Here is a 16660-nt window from a genome sequence, read left to right as displayed (position 1 = left end):
AATTCAGCTACCAACCCTCCCTTCCATCCCAGCCCCAGTCTCTCAGAGGACGCTGGAAACAGGCCAAGGGTGGAGAACCAGGCCCAGCACACCCGAAGTGCTACCTTACTGTTTGTCCCTAGTAAAAGGAGCCCGATCAGGCATCATAATGACCCAGTGACCGAGGGGCACCCAATGACGACCCCTGAGGGGTGGACAGAGGCAGCATGGGTGAAGACGTGTGCTCTGGGTGCGGTGGGGGCGGGGAAGAGTGGGGAGAGAGGAGGAGCCTGGCCTACTCACTTGGCCCTTTGGGGCTGGGTCTCTATTTGGGTCCTTATCTTCTCCCGCCACAGCCTCAGACTCCCTTGTCCACGTGACCACGGATTTCTTCCCAGCGCTGGTGTGCTTGGCCTGTTTGGTTCCGGAAGGGCCCAAGGTATACCTCTTGGATCTCCCAAGCAGCGGAATACCAGAGACTGGGGGGAAGGTGGCCGGTTCCAGCGGAGGTGCCCAGATTCGCTGCCCCCAGGAAGGGAAGTTTTTCCCCAGGGCAAGTGTGAAGGCTCCCCCGAGGGATTTCTTCTCCTGGGTCCCCTTCTTCCTAGGAGTGACCTGCAGCAGGCCACCTGCCGTAGCAGCAGCAGCAGCAGCTCCCGGGGAGCTGGGCTTGCTGCTCCCGTCCCCCCAGAGCACGCTCTGCATTTTCTTAGGGGAAGAGATGCCCTGCTCTCCCACGCCCTGCCTTTCCACAACCGAAGAGAGTCCTCGCAGAGCCGAGGACAGGGAGGAGCCTGTCACGTGAAGGAAATTCTCCCTGACTTGGAAATTCGAGTGACTGGGAGTGTCCCCGGGATCCTCGGGTCTGCTGGGCTCGGCCTGGCCTCCTCCTCCGGGGTAAGTACTCACCGTCATCAGCTCTGTGTCACTGAACTCATCTGAGGACTCGGAGTCGGATAGCAGCAGGCCCAGGGCTTCCGCGGAGAAGCGCTGGCAATCCGCAGCCACGTTCAACCTACGCTTAGTGGCTCTCTTAGGCTCCCCCCAGGCCCGACCCGCTTCGGACCCATCGAGGTGGAAAGGGTCGGCCAGAGCCGGCGGCGCTTCCCCACAGCTCTGGGCGGTCGCTCCTGGACCGCCGGGACCCGCCTCGAGGCCGGCGGACACTTCCAAAGAGGCGCAGGGCTCCGCCAACGGGTATCTGCAGAAGCCCAGCGTGTCCCAGTCGTACAGCTGCTGCGTGGTGCCCGCCGCAGACTCCTCGGCCAGGTCAAGGAGGTCCCTCATGTCATCAGCCGGGGAGCCAGGTCGGCCTTCACGGCCACACAGCACCGGACCTCCCGCTTCTAGCATCTCCCACTCTGACTGGAAGCTCTTGGGATCCGGGCAGCTGCTCCCGCCCCCGCCGCTCGGCGGCTTCCTGGGCTCGGGGCCGCGGTCGGGTCCCCGCGGAACTGCGCGGCCGGCTGGGCGGACGCCGGCCCGCTCCCCGCCCCCTGGGCCGAAACCCGTTCCCCACACAGACACCTCATCTGGGGAGCTCATGTCGCGACCCAGGCGGCCGCGGAACCGGGGCGACTGTTGATGGCCCGAGTCGCGGTCGCGGTCACGGCGGACGAGGCGGGCGGCGCTCAGACGGCAGCGTCAACCACCTCAGGCGCTGCACGAGCTCGTCTCAAACGAAACGACGCGCCACTTTCAGCGCGCCTCTCACGCCTGCGACGCGGCCTCCTCATTGGTCCGGCCCCCGCCAACCAGCGGGCGCCTTGTTCGCCTGTCCCCTCGAGGCCTAACCAATGGGGTCGAGGGCCTCTGCTTTGCCCTCAAGCCCGTGGGCGGTCCGAGCAGTTGGCTGCTGAAGGGGATGGTGGGAGTGCTTCCCTCTGTCAAGGCTCTCGGCCCGCCTCCTCCTGTCCCGCCTCCCCTTTCCGGTTAGAGTCACAGCTCTGAGCCTCCGTTTCCCATCTATACAGGGGGTCGGGGAGTGAGGGCGCCGGGCTCCAGGGGTGGTGAGGATGAAATGTCAAGATGGAGGCACTGGATGCCTAGCACGCGCCAAAAGCATTTGCCAGCCTCCCTTCCACCGCAAGCCTTACGACCCAACAGGAGAATGGGCACAGGAGTCCCGCAGTCAGTGATCAGGGGTCGGCCAGAGAGCAAAGGGATCGTATTTTCGTTCTGTAAGGTCTCTGTCTCAACTGCTCCATCAAATGTGGCTCAGCAAACGTCATTGGCAGGCAGGTTTGGCGGACAGACTGGGGTTGGCGGACAGATTGGGGTTGGCCTCGCTCCATCAGCCCTTCCCCCTCTCTGAGGCAAATTCAAAGAAGAAGAAATCGCAGTGGCCAGTTACACCCCAAAAGATGCTCGCCACCGCTGATCCTGGAGATGTGAACTAAAACCACGAATCGGGTTTCACACACTAGGTTGACAACCTTCAAAGAGCTTAACCATTCCGAGGGTGGGAGAGGTGAGGAGCAAACCCCTGTGGCGGTGGTGCAAGAGACCCATTTGGGAGGTAATTTGGCAGAATCCATTGAAAGCAACTTAGTGCCAGCACGGACTCTGTGCCTGGCACTCTTCTAAGCGCTGGGCATAAATAGTAATGCATCAGCGTGACACTCCTAGAACTATAGTACCAACTATTACTGGCCTCTTACCGGTGAGCAAACAGGCACTGAGAGGTTCAGCCACTGGCCCAAGGTCATTCGGCTCGTGGGGATCAGCGGCAGGATTGAAACCAATCAATCTGACTCCAGAGTCCTTGCTTTGAGCCGAAGACCTTAAAAAGGAAGAAAAAAAAAATAGGTATTTCCTCTATGTTCCGGCAAGTCCGCTGCCTGGTACTTCTTCCGGAGACACGCTGGTACCTGTAGTGTACAGGAGCCCATGCACAAGGGTGTTGGTGATGGGAAAAACTGGGAGCACTCCAAATTCCCATCAGTAAGGAAATGGATGAATGCAACGTGGCTTAGCATCCAGTAGCATAAAGCGTGGCAGTCCAACGGAATGCATCAGGCCATTCTCACAGCTTTCGAAAGCACCTGCCTGACTTCAAACTGCAAGTTGCAGAACGATGGCTTTGGATTCACATTTGTAAGTTAAATCACTTGCGTGTGTGGGCACACACACACACCAGTCAATCCTACGTAATATATGAGAATTCATTTAAGTATATGTACAAGTATGTTTTAAAGTTTTGAAGGACGCACAACCAAGGCCTACCAGTTGTGATGGCGGTCGGTGTGGATAGCCAGGTGTCTCTCAATTTTTCTTGGAACTGTCAGTTCTCAGCTTCCCTGAGCTGAGCAGTACTGATGTCTGGGGAGTGGTGCCTCCCTTGGTTTCTCTATGGCCCATGGGTGTTAGAATTTCCCTTGTCTGCCACCCAACTCCTGCTCTGACACCCCTCCATTCCTCCCATACCTTCCTTCTGCTCCTTCCCGTTCATACTCCTCTGTCTTCAGTCACCTCTCTCTCCTGCATCCTGCTCTGGCTGACCTCCTGGAGAGTCCTGGCGTGTCTGAACCGCTGTTGCCTGTGGAACTCAAAGGCCCAGTTTTCTGGGCCTGAGTTTCTGCACCTGAGAAGCTGGCCATGCTGGAGAAGTTACAGAGCAGGGGAGACTGGGTGCACTGTAAATCTGCAATCCTCCTCCTCGAGCCTGCCCCCGATGGTGCCTGCCTGTTTGTGGATACCGCCCTCTTCCACTTCTCCCAGTGACTTTTTAAGGCATGGTGTGCTATTTCAAATATGTTAAAATGGATAAGGAAGGATATAGCAAAATCTCCTGCATCCACCAGCATCCTATGAAACATTACCAGTGGATCCAGTGGAAGCCTCCATCTTCCCTCTCACCATTTCCATTCCCTTCCTCCCTCCCCCATAGAGGGACTCCCGGAACTTCTCACCTTCTCCACTCTCTTCGTCCCTGTGGCTCTCCTACCTCCTCTTCCCATACATCCCATACGTCTCCAATGATGTCACTAATCTCTGCTTTACCCCGTTATGCTCACCAGGATCCAATACTGGCTTTGATGTACTCTCTTGGCCCAGGGTGGGAGCCAGTGGCAGAGGTTCCTTTTGGCCTTCCCCACCATGATAGCTCTTACTCCACAGACCAATGACCCAACGTGTAGGTCATTGCTCCAACTGCCAAGTGTATCACTTAGAATTATCAGCTTGGGGACTGGAGAAATGACCACTATGTTTGTCCAGGGACCCAGTCAGCTCACCGTGAACTGATCTCTATCCCCAACTCCTTTTACTGCCAGAACCTCATAAGCCCCACTCTAATGGGGCCCCATCATGACACTTTGGGCTTCCGGGATCAGTGTCAGCTCAGAAACTGTGTCCAGTAGTCCTAGATATGTCTGTGTCCGGTGCCAGTGTGCAGTCGCCCAAGCATCTAAGAAAAGTGCTGTGAACATTTGCATACAGATTTTTTGTGAATATAAGTTTTCATTTCTCTTGGGTAAATATCTAGGAGTTAACTTGCTGGATTGAATCGTTAGTGTATTTTTAACTGTTTCCAGAGAGTCTATACCATTTTTTGCATTCTCACCAGCAATGCAGGAGAGTTCTAGCTGTTCCTCAGTCTGTCTAGCACTTGGTATTGTCTGTATTTTGTTTTTATTTCAGCCATGTTTATAGCTATGTTGTCGTATTTCATTCTGGCTTTAGTTATGTCCCTAATGACTAATGAGGTGAAACATCTTCTCAGTAGCTTACTGACCATCCAGTAAGCACGATGTCAGTTCGATTTTTTTTTTTTTGCTCATTGTTTATTGTGTTGTTTGATTTCTCATTACTGAATATCGAATGTTCTTTATCTCTTTCGGATACAAGTTTTTTATCATGTGTGCTTTGCAAATATTGTTTCCCAGTCTGTGGCTTATGCTTTCAAAAACAAAGAAACAGAGAAAACCCAAATAACACAATTTAAAAATGGACAAAGGAATTGATTAGATATTTCTCCAAAGAAGACACATAAATGGCCTACAGGTATATGAAAAATGCTCAACATCACTAGTCAACAGGGAAATGCAATTCAAAAGCACAATGAGTTATCACCTCACAACTGCTAACATGGCCAGTATTAAAAAAAAAACAACTCAAAATAGCAAGTGTTGGCAAGGTAGTGAAGAAAATGAATTCCTTGTGCATTGCTGGTGGGAGTGTAAAATTGTGCACCCGCCATGGAAAACAGTATGGAAGTTCCTAAAAAAATAAAAATAGAACTCCCATATGATCCAGCATTCTCACTTCCGTATATTTACATTTACATTACAAAATAATTGAAATCAGGATCTTGCATAGATTATTGCACTCCCATGTTCACTGTACCACTATTCACAATAGCCAAGGGGTGAGGACAACCTAAATATCTATCAACAGGTGAATAGATAAAAGGTGGTATATATAATGTATACATATAACCGAATATTATTCAGCCTTTAAAAAGAAGGAAATCTTGCTATATGCTGTAGTATGGATGAACTTTGAGGATATTATACTAAGTGAAGCAAGCCACTCACAAAGGACAAATACAGCATGTTTCCACTTATATGGGGTACCTAAAGTAGTCAAACTCTTAGAAGCAGAAAGTAGAATCCTGGTTGCCAAAGGTTTGGGTGAGGGGGAAACGGGGAGTTGTTGTTCCATGAGTATAGATTTGCAGTCATGCAAGATGAAGAATTCCGGAGATCTGATTGCAACAATGTTCATATAGTTAACCACACTGTACACTAAAAAATTGTTAATAAGGTAGGTTTCCTAGTCTGTGTTTTTGCAATAAAAATGAATTAAGAAATAAAATGCCTTATTCAATGGCTTTTCGTATATTCACAGTTGTGCATCTGTCACAATCAATTTTAGGATATTTTTGTTAGCCCAAGAAGACGCCTTGTATCCCTTACCCAACACCCCGAACCCCCCAACCCACCCCCAGCCCTATAGGCAAGTAATAAACTACTTTCTGTCTCTATGATTTGCCTATTTAGGAAATTTTGTATAAATGGAATCACACAATATATAGTACATGTTGTCTGGCTTCTTTCACTTAATGTAATGTTTTCGAGGTTCACCCATGTTGTAGCATGCATCAGTACTTCAGTTATTTGTATTGCCAAATAATATTCCATGGTATGGGTATACCACATTCTATTTATACATTCATCAGTTTATGGGCATTTGGGTTGTGTTTAGTTTGGGAATGTTATGGATAATATTCCCAAACTCAATGCTGTTAAGCATATTCATATACATTTTGAGTTCATGAGTTTTTGTGTGAACATATGTTTTCAGTTCTCTTCGGTAGATCCCTAGGAATGGACATTCTGGATCATATGGTAACTCTATGTTTAACTTTTTAAGAAAACACCAGAATATTTTCCAAAAAGATTCAACTAGTTTACATTATCACCAGAAGTGTATGAGGATTCAAATTTCTCCAAATCCAAATATTTGTTATTATCTGTATTTTGGATTATAGCCATCCTATTGTTTTGGCAACATGGTATCTCATTATGGTTTTGATTTATATTTCCCTACTGACTAGTGGCTGTGAACATCCTTTCATATGCTTATTAACCATTTCTATACCTTCTTTGGTTAAATGTCTATACAAATCTTTTACCCAATTTTTTAATGGGGTCATTTTCTTATTTATTTATTATTCTTATTCTTTATTCTGCATACAAGTTCTTTGTTAGATCTGTGACTTTCAAATATTTTCTCCCAGTCTGTACCTTGTCTTTTCATTTTCTGAATAGTGCCTTCTGAAGCATAAATGTTTTAAATTTTGACGAAGTCCAATTTATCAAGTTTTTCTTTTGTGGATCATGCTTTTGGTGTTGTATCTAAGAAATCATCGCCTAGCTCATGCGTACAAATATTTTTCTCCTAGGGTTTCTTTTAACAGATTTATAGTTGTAGGTTTTACTTTTAAGTCTCTGGTCCATTTTGCATTAAGTTTTGTGTGTGCTGTGAAGTAAGGCTCGAAGTTTGTAGTTTTGCATGATATCCAGTTGTGCCAGCACCATATGTTGAAAAGACTATCCTTTCCCCATTGAATTGAAAATCATTGACCATAAATATAAGGAGAGTTCGTTATTTCTAACCTCTCGATTCTGTTCCAGTGATCTATCTCTATGTCGGTATCACACTAACTTGATTACCTTTATTTTTATCGTAAGTTTTGAAATCAGAAGGTGGAATCTTCCAAGTTTGTTCTTTTTTGAAGTAGTTTTGGATATTCTGTTTTGTTTTGTTTTTCATTTCCATATGAATTTTCTGGATCAGCCTGTGAGTTTCTACAAAGAAAGCCTGCTGAAATTTCGATAGAGATTGAATTGAATCTATATGTCAGTTTGGGGAGAATTACCATATAAATATTGAGTCTTACAACCATGAACATGCAATGCCTTTCCATTTATTTAGATCATCTTTAATTTCTCTCAACAAACATCAATTTGTGTTTCTCAGTGCATAAGTATTACATTTGGTTTGTTAAATATATGCCTAAGCATTTAATTCTTTTTGATGCTATTGTAGCTAGAATTAAGTGTTCCTTGATTTCATTTTTGGATTATTTGCTACATGTATATAGCAATAAAATTTGTTTTATGTATTACTCTTGTATTCTGTGATCTGTTGAACTTCTTTATTAGTTCTACCGTTAGATCCGTTTTTGTGGATTCCTTAGGATTGTCTGCATATGAAATCATGTCATCTGAGAATAAAAAAAGACTCCCTTTTTATTTCCTATCTGGATGACTTTTAGTTCTTCTTCTTCCCTGTTTGAACTGGCTCAAACTTCCAGTGCAATAATGAATAAAAGTAGTGAGCATGTCTTTGTTGCTGACTTTAGGGAAAAGGTATGCAGTCTTTCACTACTGAATATGATGTTAGCTGTAGGTTTTTCATAGATATCCTTTATGATGCTGAAGAAATTTCTTTCTATTCCTAGTTTTTTTAAATTGTTTTTATCATGAAAGGTGGTGGAATTTTGTCACATGCTCTTTCTGTGTCAGTTAATATGATAATGTTTCAGTGCTTTCTTCTTTTAAAATAGTGTGTTACATAAATTGATTTTTAGATGTTAAACCAACCTTGTATTTCTAGAATAAATCCCACTTGGTTATGGTATATAATCCTTTTTATATGTTTCTGAATTCCGTTTGTTAATATTTTCTTGAGGGTTATTTCATCTATATTCATGAGAAAGATTGGTATGCAATTTTCTTTATTTTGGATGTCTTTGTGTGTTTTGGGCATCAGGGTAATTGTGCTGGTCTCAGCCAATCGACAGTGATACTGTCAGCTAGAAATACCTGGAGGCACTTACCTGTACTCCAAGGCGAGCCCCCACAGATATTTCCCCTTTCAGAACCAATGTTGTGGTTGAACTAGCCCTTGTGGTTCTTATTATAATTGCAAGAGGCACCTCAGCAATAACCTTTAGGAGACTTTGTAAGGACGAAGTTTATTACTCATAAGTCATGGAGGGTACATGGCATGCCTTGGACCACACAGAAAGGTTGTGGGTGGAGAAAGAGAGCTGGGACCTGGGGTTATGTATGTATCGGGGTCAAGAGTGAGGGGCCTAGGGTTTCTCAGATTCACTCTTTATCGATGAACTTAACACAGAATGGGAATTAAAGCACAAGAAGGGAAAAACAAGCAGCCAAAGGGTCAGTTATCTAAGTCAATCAGAGATCTCTAAAACAAAGGAAACTTCAGGGGTGTGGTGGCCTGGCTCTTTACCTAGTCGTGTAGCTGGCAATTTGTTCTTTTTGATATAGCTGTCTTTGAAGTGGTGCCTCAGCAATCAAAAGCTTAATGTCAGGCACTTGCATTACAATTAAGAAAAAAAAAACTGTCAGAGGCTCACACTACAGTAATATTGGCCTACTAGAGCTATTTTGAAAGTATTCATTCCTCTTCTATTTTCTGGAAGAATTTCTGGAGTGTTGCTATTATTTCCATCTGAAATGTTTGATAGCATTCAGCAGTGATGCCATCTGGACAGGAGCATCATTGTGGGAATATTTTTAATTATTAATTTAATTGATTGTCTATTATTGAGTCTGTTTTGAAGTTTGTGTCTCTCTACAAATGTTTTCATTGCATATATGTGTCTAATTTGTTGGTATAAAATTTTTCATACTATTTTCTTATGTTTTTTTAAATTCAATAGGCTCAATGGTGATGTCTCCCTTTTCAGCCCTGAGTTTAGTGATTCCTTAGGAATCTTTTTTTTTTTCTTGGTCTGTCTGCCTAAGGTTTGTGATTTGTTATCTTTTTAAAAAACCATCTTTTGGTTTCATTGTGTTGTCCAAAAAAATTAATCAAGAGTCAATCGAAGAAAAATGGAAATTTTTATTTGAGCCAACCTGAGGACTATAACCTGGGAGACAATCTTCAGAAAACTCTGAGGACTGTTCCACCCATTGGAGGTAAAACCGTGATATAAGTTTTTGAGACAAAGTAGCATATTAATAGTTTACATAGTCCAACAAGGCGAGTAGTGGGTATTAATGAGGCATTACAGGATTGAGAAAGGAAAGTTACCTCTTAAGGAGTTACCTCGCTGATTCCAGGAGGAAATTTCTTTTTCTTCTCTTTTTCTTTATTTTCTTTCTTTCTTTCTTTCTTTCTTTCTTTCTTTCTTTCTTTCTTTTTTTTCTTTTTTTTGGTGTGTGGGCATTCCTGTATCTTTTAAGGGGATCTAGTTAATGTATAATGTGATGCACAAATCACACTAAAGGGGAGGGTGTAGTGGCTCAAATGGGCAGAGAGAGAATTTTATGTTTAAAATGTTTCTTGTCCTGCCTGAAAATAATTTTATTTCAGTAATTCCACTTTTGATCATTAATCTTTCAATAGAAAGCATTAGGTGATCAAGTATTTGGTCCCTAAATGCTAGGGTGGTTCTTTACGTGCCTTGGGTCCATCATGTCCCTCGATGCTGGGTCCTAATAGCCCGGTTCTTTCTTTCCTTTTAGGGGGTGGTACTAGTAAGATGTCTGGCAAGGACTAACGGCCAATTCCAAGTTGTCCAATAGGACTTGCACCAATTTTACCTTGCATGTGCATTGTGCATGTCCATTATTTTATAGAGAACTATAGATGTGATCAATAGTTTCCAGTTGTTTAGATATCATTATCTTAGTAGGAGCAGGTGATACACAGTGCAAAAAACAAGAAACTAAAACTTTATAAGTTACACAAACTGTAATCAAAGTTGGAAATAGGAGCAACAATATCATTAGTAAAGATTTAAGCCAATATCCTCTTGAACCATACCATTTTCCTAGCATTTCCCTTAAACTGGGAAGATGATCATTCAGAGTGGAAATCCAATTTTTCATACGCATCATAAGCGGGGGTTGCATTAGAAGACTCATCAGGTATAAAAACAAAACGTTCACTATGTATTACAGCATAAGCTCCCCCTTGGGAAGCTGTTAGAATATTGAGGGCCATGCAATTCTGTAGGACTGCTTTTCTCATCATGGAAATTTCTGAACTGAGCAAACACACGGCTTGGTTACTATCATTTAAGGCTTGCTGGGTGAATTTTGTTAAAGCCTCTATATGAGTAATGATATCTTCTATTCCAAGTGTGGGAATAAATATTGCAGCCAAATAATCATACCATTGGAAAACTGATTGAACCCAACATGCCCACATTGAAAGCAGGATGACAGCGGCTGTTTTCAAGGCTACCTGTAGGTGACATTGAGCCTAAAGGAAACCAATTGTACACCTTCCTAACCAATCTGGGGAGATCCAAGGTCATAAATTTGTTGTATAAACCTATTGGGTCCTGTTAGAAGCTATCCCACAACTTTAACCTCTAGTGAAAACTGTCTTTCAGACATTGAAACATACACCCAAAGGTTATCAAATATTAGGTGGGATTCATTTGGGATTTAAAAACATTTACTAATGTGTATCTGAGGCCATCGTTCTGCAACTTGCAGTTTGAAGTCAGGAGGATGCTTTCTTCTTTTAGTGTCTCTCTTGTGGTTTGATGATTTTCCTCAGTGTTATGTTTGTGTTCCTTTCTCTCTAGTTTTGGTAGATCTATAGTAGGTCTTTGATTTATGGTTACCATGGAGTTCATTTATGTTGACCTATAACTATTTGATTGCAACCGATAGTCATATATGTTCAAACACATTCTGAAAGCTCTACATTTTTTACTCACCTCCCAGCATTTTGTGTTTTTGACGTCATATTTCACATCTCCATGTCTATCATTTAACTGTTTATTGTAGTTACAGTTGATTTTACAATTTTTGTCTTTTAACCTTTGTACTAGCTTATTTAACTGGTAAATACCCAGCCTTTATGATATAATTGCTTCACCAGTATATTTTCCCCGTCCTTTAATTTCTTATTTCCTGTTGTAGCCAGTGTTTTTTTTTTTTTTTTTTACTTCAAGAAGACCTTTTAACCCTTCTTGTAAGGTTGGTTTAGTATTGATGAACTCTTTTAATTTTTGCTTGTCTGAGAAGCCTTTATCTCTCCTTCAATTCTGAATGATAACCTTGTTGGGTAAAGTATCCTAGGTTGTAGGGTTTTCCCTCTCAGCACTTTAAATCTTATCATGCCACTCCCTTCTGACATGCAAAGTTTATGCAGAAAAATTAGCTGATAGGCTTATGGGACTTCCCTTGTATGTGACTCTTGTTTTGCTCTTGCTACCTTTAGAATTCTCTCTTTAACTTTTGCCCTTTTAATTATATGTCTTGATGTGGATGTGTATGGGTTCATTTTGTTTGGGACTCTCTGTGCTTCCTCTGTGTTTCTTTCTTCAGATTAGGGAAGTTTTCAGCCATAATTTCATCAAATACATTTTCAACCCCTTTCTCTCTCTCTTCTCCTCTGGGACCCCTATAATGCAAATGTGAGTATGCTTGATGTTGTCCCACAGCTCCCTTAAATTATTCTCATTAAAAAAATTGTTTTTTGCACTTATGATTGAGTGATTTCCATTATTCTACTTTCCAGACTGCTTATGTGTTCTTCTCTGTCACCTAATCTGCTGTTAATTCCCTCTAGTGTATTTGTAATTTCAGTTATTATATTCGGCTCTGACTTGTCCTTTTTATATTTTCTAGTTCTTTGTTAAAAATTCTCACTGTTCATCTATTCTTTGCCCCAGTTCAGTTAGCATTCATATTACTACTGCTATGAACTCTTCATCAGTTAAATTATTTATCAGTTTCCTTAGGGTTTTTTTCAGCATTTTTTCTTGTCTTTAATTTGAAACATGTTCCCCTGTCTACTCATCTTTTTAAAACTTTCTCTGTCTCTATGAAATTAGGTGAGACAGTTATCTATCCCAGTCTTGAGGGTGTGTTCTTGTGTGGGACCATCCCTGTTCAGTCTGCACGTGCCCAGTGGCTCTGGAGGGAGAGCTAGATATGAAGTGAGCATGGGCTGCATCTTCCCCTAGGGCGTGGTGGCAGTCACTGCCTGGGTGGGAAACAGGTCTGGAGTTGAAGGGGCTAGAGCCAGAATAAGGTGTGAGCTGGGGCTGCTTCTCTGCTCAATGGCCCTCACTGCCCTTTCAGGTGTGGGTTTGGGACCTGAGGGGCCAGAGTTAAGAGCCCTGAGGAAGTTGGGTTTCTCCCAGGTGTGATGGCAGTCTCCACATTGGTCTGGGATATAGCCGGGTCCTGAGGGCTTGGGGCAGTATTTCTCTTCTGGTTTCACTTTTCCCCCAGTGTGCACACTGTGGTTAGAGGCTAGAGGGAATGGGCTCTGAGCCAGAGGGCTTCAGGCCGGAAGGGATGGTGCCATACCACTGAGCTGGTCCCATACCCTCCATAGTGTGCACAGGGAAGCGAGTTCCTGTGATGGTGGTCTCCAGCCTGTACTTAGCTTCACACTCTCCAGAGTGTCTGCAGGGACACAAGACCTGGAATGACTGTCTCTACAGGTTAGAGGCAGGTCGAAAGTCTACGCTGGCTCTGTTTCCTCAAAGTGCACACACACTCATTGGTAATGGCCTCAGCTCAGTGGGGAGCAGTGCCGAAGCAAGAGGGGCTAGAACATAAGCCTGGTACAGGCTGGACTGGGGGGGGCACTGGGTACATCCTAGGAATCCAGCCAGAAGCCTGGGCACCAATCAAGCCCACCATCTCCAGGGAGGGGTTTGAGTGGATTAAATCCCACGAATGTCCTTTTCTGACCCTGAGGTCTGTGACTGCCCCATCCCACATGTGGTCTGTCCACCTGAGCTCATGCCATGGACTCTGGGAGCGAGTCACTGTGAGAATATGGGGGAAGGGTGGACTCAAGTGCTCCCCATTGTCCAGGCGCAGTCACTCCTTACTTCCCATCCTCACTGCGCCCACCCTGCCCCTGTCCCAGGTAGCTCATGTTGGGTGGTCACATATATGGGTCCCCTGATTCTAAGATGAGCTACTCTGAGGAGCCACTCTTCCCAATCTCATTCCATCCACACCCACAGTAGCTGTCAGACATCATAGGATCACAGAGTAGGATCGAGAGCCTCCTCCAGCGAATCCAACATTTCGAGCATCCCGACACCCTGTCGTGGGGTTTGGTGACTTCTGCATCCTCCCCCGCCTATGCTTTGGGAATTTAACGACAACCCTTGAACACAACAGATCCGACCCTTGCTTTTGCTCATTCAATGACTTACAGAACCTGGACTAGCCTCTACTCTCTTTACTCCCTGAATCACATCTTTCTCCCTCAAGGGAGATTATCCCTGATTACTTTTATTCACACACAGGGACACACAGTCACCAACCTTGAATGTCCTATTTACCATCATACCCCCTTTTGTGTAGTAAAATACCGGTCTTTTGGGAAGGGTGCCAGGCAGAATCGCCTCACTCAAACACAGATCTGTCCCTCTGAGTCTCAGGCTAGTACAGCCCTGGGTCCCGGCTGAGGGAAGGAAGTGCTCCCCAACCTCCAGTGAGGGGGAAATTGAACATGGAGCTCAGAGTCAATCTCGTGTGTCCTAAAGAGGCAGTCTGGGAGATTGAGCTGGGACACAGAAATATAATTTCCAGGAAAATGTGTCATGGGGCTGGTGGAAGAGTATTTGACAGGGACCATGCAAGAACACAGACCTACTAACCACACTTGCCATAGAACCTGACGGGCCAATATCCACTCAAGGGTATAGAGACGACCAGGCTGGAGGAGGGTGGTCAGCTGGTGAGGGCAGGGAGGATGTGAATGCTTCCAGAGTGGAGCTCTGGAAGGGGGTCATGAGTTCCTGCTGATGGGGAGGGTGAATGGCAGAGATGAATGGGAACCACCAGACCCCAAAGGAGGAGGGTGGTTTGGAGAGAATTAGAAGAGGGCCTTCGGGGGCAAGGGAGGACGTGCCAATGTGGCCAGGGAGAGCACACAGACGACCCAGACCTGGGGCAGTCCGCTGACTTGACTGCAGGGATGGTAGCAGAGGCTGGTCCAGAGTCCCCACCACAGGATGCGACAGATACTGTTCTGGAAAAGGCTCTGACGTGGAGCAGTGCCCCGCCCCGGCCCCCTAACCCTACCCCTACCCCTCGAGAGAGAAGGCAGAACACATAATATGAGAGGTACTTTTTTTGGAAACTGCTGTGAAACTGGGGAGGGGGCAAAACAAGGGTAGAGGAAGCCCTAGCTGAGGCAGAACAGGAGGGAACGAGCTTGGCCACAGCTCCCGGGCTCCAAAGGTACCAGCTGCCCCTCCTGAAGGAAGACGATGGGCTCAACCTGTAAAACAGCAGAGTCAGGGAAGAGCCTCAAGCCAGGGCCGGCCCCCAGCCCTGCTCAACAGCCAGGACTGTGGGAAGGGGTACGGTGTGTGTAACACTCACTTCAAAGTTTCAGGATCTTGAGAGCCATGTCCTTCATGGTGTCTGCAACAGGGACAGGCATTAGTAGGCACTCCAGAGAGAGGGATATGGAAGCCCGTCCCCTATCCCCGTGAGGAACCGCGTAGCCCTGAAAGCTGAAACCCTCTCCAGACCCGATGCAAAGAGCTCTGGACCAGATCACTCCCCACCACCGGAATTGAATGTGGAACTGGTTCCTCAAGGGAAACAAAGTGTGCCAGCAGCTCTGATGCTGTGGGCCGTGCCACAACCAGTCAGATCCCGTCACACACACAAACAAACAATCCAACAAGAACCTTAGAAGCCACACCAAGCAGCAGTTCAAGGGAAAATCAACGAGGCATCTCTCAAAGTCCTATCAGAAGGAGATTCCCTAGGACTGGTCTGGTTGGCAAAGTGTGCATGCAGTCCAGACAGTACTTTGCTACTTGTACACACGCCCAGTTGTACATGCACAGCTGGCTCCAGGGCCAGGCCTGCTAGGTTCTCCTCGCCACAGGGATGTTGGTCCCTGCGAGGCCGACTGCACCTGCAGCCCACCCCCACCCCAGGTGCCCACCCGGGTTCTGAACTAAGACACCGCTCTCCGTCCCTGGTTCCTCATACCAAGTTTCTTCTTAAGGTTGTCTACTTCTCTCTGTAGCACGAGACACTAGGCCAGCAGACACAGGAGGAAGAGAAATGATTAGTATAATCTGGCCTCCTCTCTCCTCCACCTTCTCCTCTCCACTGGGCCCTGCACCCCAAAGCCGGGTGGCTAGAATGGCAAGCGCTCCTCAGTGGAAAGCAGGTGGGCTCCCTCCATGGGGTACGTGATGGGGGCAGGGGAGGGGTGGCCCCACACATGTCAGCTGAACTTGGACCCAGATCCCAGCCTCGAGTTTGGGCCTGCATTTCCAGGAGCCAGAGGAAGCATTACCCAAAGACAGCCCGGCATTCCCAGTGGCTGCTGCGGCATTTCCGGTCTTGGGGGATGGTCCAGTGGCTCCCAGTCACCTGAGAGGGAAAGGACACACAATCCAGCTTCGCAGGCTCCCAGTGAGGTGGAAAGGGCCAAGTGGGGTCTACGGTGAGGTGAGGCGGCACCACCCTCTGCTGGCGACCAGCCGCCCCTGCTCTGCCCAGAAGCCCGAACCTTCTCTCTGGGGCTGCCTCCGCTGTTACCCGGGGGCAGCCATTTCCCCATTGCATTGTGGTCCCCAAGCTATGTGCCTCTGGATTCGCCCCTCCCAGAGCTGCAGCCACAGCCAGCACGTGGGAGAGCAATGTGGGCGAAAAGGACTTAACAGAAAAGGCTGTTCCCCTGTAAATCTACACCCGGAGGAGCTGTGTGTGGCACTGCCACCGATCAGCCCTGCCGCACAAACCCCCCACACAGGATGATGTGGCTCAAGGCCAGCCCTGCCAGCACCCCGTCTCCTGTGGGAGAAGCTGCCTGAGAGAACGGCTGTGCCCCCAACAGAGACAGAGCCAGAGGTTTCTGCCCTCCACCCCTCTCCCCTCCCCTCCTATCAAACCCACGACACTCACCTGAGGGGGCAGGCCCCCCGGGCATGACTTCTCCCTGGTTCAGGGCCAAGGGCTCTGAGTTTCTTGGATCTTGGGGGCCTCTGGTGTCGACCTCGCCACTGCTGGCTTTTCCACGATGCATGCGTGGATAAGATGTCCCTGGCCTGTGAGCTGGCAGCTGAAACAAAAATTTTTCACCGATTTGGACTAAGGAAGTCTGTCTGTGTGTGTGTTTGTGTGTGTGTGTGTGTGTGTGTGTGTGTGTGAGAGAGAGAGAGAGAGAGAGAGAGAGA

The 16660-nt window shown here is 46.4% G+C and overlaps 1 protein-coding gene across 1 annotated transcript; it reads right to left on the bottom strand.

The window, feature by feature from the left end:
• Positions 1-136: 136 nt before the first annotated feature.
• Positions 137-16044, bottom strand: LOC308609377 (uncharacterized protein CXorf49 homolog; the record flags this gene model as incomplete). Its single annotated transcript, XM_081223058.1, has 4 exons — positions 137-184; positions 283-1609; positions 15778-15854; positions 15994-16044. 4 exons carry the CDS (start codon positions 16042-16044, stop codon positions 137-139), a joined length of 1503 nt encoding a protein of 500 aa, XP_081079184.1.
• Between the last annotated feature and the right edge of the window lie 616 nt (positions 16045-16660).

Source organism: Mesoplodon bidens (assembly GCF_964165515.1).
Source record: "Mesoplodon bidens genome assembly, chromosome: X".
Lineage (NCBI taxonomy): Eukaryota > Metazoa > Chordata > Mammalia > Artiodactyla > Ziphiidae > Mesoplodon > Mesoplodon bidens.
Note: the sequence above shows the minus strand (reverse complement) of the source record. Positions and strands in the feature narration are given on the sequence as shown.